Raw genomic sequence first — 3,778 nt, 5'->3', positions numbered from 1 at the left:
TAAGAAAAGGGAAACAAACCAGCAAATTGTTTTGAGAAAGTGATGCCAGCACGAATGATAATGATTAGTTCTGTGTGTGTGTAGCATGGAGAGAATGTGCCAATTTGGAATGGCTGAGGAAAGGGCACTGTTCTTTTCGGTGGGACCATTAACAGATTGGACCCAGTACCCGTGCCGAATGTCCAAATATTTCTTTACCTTAAACAGACATGGATGCATCTTGTTCCCCCTCACATTTCCAGGGAGAACAGACTGCAGCTGGCTCAAAGACTCAAACTAAGCACAATCACCCCCCCCCCCCCCCCCCCCCCCCCTCAGATTCACAATACAAGGCAAGCAGTCAAATATAACGACCATCCAACACAGCTGTCGGTTGAAACTGACCATATTCCTGATTCCAGGAACCCCCACACTCTCTTGGTATGCTGGGAGTACAGAAAAAAAAATCTAAAAAAAACTGGATGTAACACAACTGCCATCATTGGTACTATTTTCCTTCTGCTCTAAAAAAAGAAGGAAAAAAAAAGTCTCCCATCCATTTTTTTTGAACGCTGTCCTTATCTGTGTGTCTTTTCCACTCGGCGGTAATTGAAGGTGGCGTCGGTCCAGCAGGGATGTGGGAAACGGGACGGGGAGAGGGCAGGCTCTCTCACGCTGGAGAAACATCTGCCGAACACAGCCTCCAGAAAGCCAGCGTCTCTCCGGCGGCTCCGCGCAGTCATGCCCGCTCGGTCTCGCTGAATAGAGGACCGGACTCCCGCTACGCGCGCGCTGCTCCAGGTGAGGCGCTCGTTTCTCTGCTGCTTTTAAGGACGGGAAGGGAAGCCCTTCGGTGCGGTTTCGGGGGCAGGGAATGTGGTTCTCGGTTTGCGGTGGGCTTAAAACAAGGTGGTCGCCTGGTGTGTTTGCAGTGCAAAGCAACATTTGGTTTTCTCTCATCCAGGAACGCAGTTAGCTGTGAACTGCTAGTTATGACTATGCTGAGATGCTTTTTTTCTTTACTTTATTTGTGCTGCAGGATTTTTAATTTTATCTCTCATCTCCCTCCTAGTAAAAAAAAAAAAACGAATGAATGAATTAAATATAGGAAATAGCAGTGAAACAATTGACGCCTAGCATGAAGTTCATATTAATACTGTTGCAATAACTATTTTTTTAGGCTTGTCACACAATTTAACTGATTTTTAAAAAAAAGTATTGCACTTGAATGCATTAAAAGCGGTAGAGCCCTTGTGGTACACGCGCTGTATACTTTGGATCAAAGACATGGCACGTCATAAAACTAGCATAATGACAGAAGCCATGCACAGCCAGCAGCCTGCTGCACAAGTTCGCAGCTCTCGTTCCCCCTGTTAGCGCTGGTGTCACTCCCATGGAATGACTGGAATTATCGCACTGCGTTCTATCGAAGGGTTGGCTCCGCTCGTAAAAAAAGACGCTTCTTAATCCACTCCTGAGGTGTGACGTCTGAAAATGAGCCAGGTGTCAGTTTGGAAAGATGTTTTAGCCGAGGCATGTAGCTTGTGATCTGAAAGAAGAAAAATAAAGTGTTTAAAATCAAAGATGGACTTTCATGATTCTATGGATAGTACTGCTGAGCATCTTTGAGCATGAAGTGACTCCAGTTCCAGCTAAGCAAGTGTTTCTGTGCACTGGTTCATGGTTTTGATTATTTGAACCCAAGTTGATGGGGGAACTGATATAATGTTTTGGCCATTCTTATGATGCCTATGAAAGGATCTGGCTGTAATTCATTTTCCCCTTGCCTTGGCAAACTAATTGAACATGTTCACCAGCAGTTACTGATTTAGTGCTGGAATAACCTCTCTTGTTGCAACAGAAGGTTTAAAGCAACAAAATAAAAATGAAATAAAATTCAATTAAAAAAAACAATGGTAGATCAGCATGGTGGGGCCTTAGTTCTGATAGGATATTCCAATCTGGAAAAGTTAAGGTCCAGTGACTGCTTGGAGGAAAAACACACCCGCAATGGATGTACAACAGGTCCAGTTTCTGCTGAGCTATCCATGTTTGCATGTACTGGGATTCTGAGAACAAGCACTTGCCTTAAACCAAATTTACAGACATGCACAGCAAACTAGCTGCTGAAGCGACTCACCTGCCATCTAAAATGTAACGCATGGAAATATTATACATTGTTTCTGGTTCCCCCTTCCCCTACACACACTCTCACACGCACATGCACATGCACACACACACACACAATGCAAAGAAGATTCACAGCGTGTTTTGCAGTCATTATTATTTTGTTCTAAAACTTGCTTCACAGCTGATTTTTTGTAAGAGTAATGATGCTGTTTCTGGCTCATGCAAATCTGTGGTTTGTTAATATTGTTCAAAGAACAGAGAGTTTGTTTACTGTTGGCACGTTTTTGAGAACAACGGGACGCCAATATAGCCGAAAGACCGATAAGGCATTTCTGACATGTCTGGTGGGCCAGAACAAATAAACAAAGTAAATGCATTTAACTTTTCCTTATTATTAAATAATTACTGCGCTCAACATCAATGAGCGTAAAAATATAAGCTACACAAGCAAGAATGTAAAAACGATGCCAAAGAACAAAAACCAGGAAAGGATAGAAATCCCTTAAACATACAAGTGAAGATTTGTGAATACAATCTCCAGAATCATGTATTGGCTGAGCCTTTCACTGGAAAACCGAAATAAATCACACATGGCTTCCGGACTCCGTCTTTCGACTGGATAGCATCCACAAGGCCCGAAAATAAATCTTGTTATAACTATTGCTACAAACAAGGGGGAATAATTCCCAGAGAAATCCCAAACTCTGGATTTCTGAGTCGTGTTTTATTTTGGAGTGATTTTTTCCAGAATTTTCCAGAGGATTTTCTAAGGAAGTGCATACCGGTGGCTTGCAGTTCCTTGTGCCTCTTAGGTCAGGGATTAGGGTTGGCGTGCAAAAAGATGCCAAATGGCTAACCAGACCTGGCAATCTGAAACGTGTTCTCTTCAAAGATCCAGGGTTCTGGGGTGTATCTGGGGTCCCTGCTCAGTTCCAAAACATGGCACCATGTTTTACCATGACCCTCAAGTCTTGAAAGACTGTGGTTCTGTTTAATGGCGAATGATGAGTGCATTGCCAGATCAGAACCTGCTCTTCTAATGATGAGCGCATCGTCAAATCAGAACCTGCTCTTCTAATGATGAGCGCATCGTCAAATCAGAACCTGCTCTTCTAATGGTGAGCTTATCGCCAGGTCAGAACCCGCTCATGGCGAGTGCACTGGTGGGTCGGAACCGGCTCTTGTGAGGCCAGCGCTGTCCCGGTTTCGTCGTGAGTGCGTGCGATTGGTCAGTGTCCAAGGCCTGGGATCCTGCTGTCTCACTGCACAAATGGATTCCGCGTGGGACCGGTCCCAGACCAGCCCCGGGGCGGACGGAAGAGGGGAAGCTGTGCCAACTGGCCGGAGCAGAGGGGGGGTTTTCCACCCCCCCCCCACCCCACCATTCCACCGCCCCCCTGCCACTCCCCAAACCCCCACCCTGCCCCCAGGGCTCAAGCAAGAACGCTGGAGCAAGTACCCCTGTGCAATGTCAGCTTGCCTCCTCACTGTTCTGTTTCAACGCGGGGGCAGATAATTGGAAAAACACACTCACAGTATCACCAGGACAGCCAGCTTACAGTAGAGGTTGGGGCTGGGAGGAAGGGGTGGGGCTGGGGGTAGGTGGGGGGCAGGGGGCGGGTGGGTGTGGACATATGTCCATAAACTAGAGTATCTATCATAATGGGTC

General features: G+C 46.0%; 1 protein-coding gene across 2 annotated transcripts in view; it reads left to right on the top strand.

The window, feature by feature from the left end:
* The first annotated feature begins 389 nt into the window (after positions 1-389).
* Positions 390-3,778, top strand: part of col21a1 (collagen, type XXI, alpha 1) — a 60,312-nt gene continuing 56,923 nt past the window's right edge. Inside the window, exon 1 of one of the 2 annotated variants that reach the window (XM_035400253.1) lies at positions 390-780. In XM_035400253.1, coding sequence (XP_035256144.1) covers positions 615-780 — 166 coding nt within the window. In that variant the 5' untranslated portion in view covers positions 390-614. The remainder of the gene's footprint in view (positions 781-3,778) is intronic. The other variant, XM_035400252.1, reaches the window with a different exon arrangement.

This window comes from Anguilla anguilla, chromosome 18 (assembly GCF_013347855.1).
Source record: "Anguilla anguilla isolate fAngAng1 chromosome 18, fAngAng1.pri, whole genome shotgun sequence".
Classification (NCBI taxonomy): Eukaryota; Metazoa; Chordata; class Actinopteri; order Anguilliformes; family Anguillidae; genus Anguilla; species Anguilla anguilla.
Note: the sequence above shows the minus strand (reverse complement) of the source record. Positions and strands in the feature narration are given on the sequence as shown.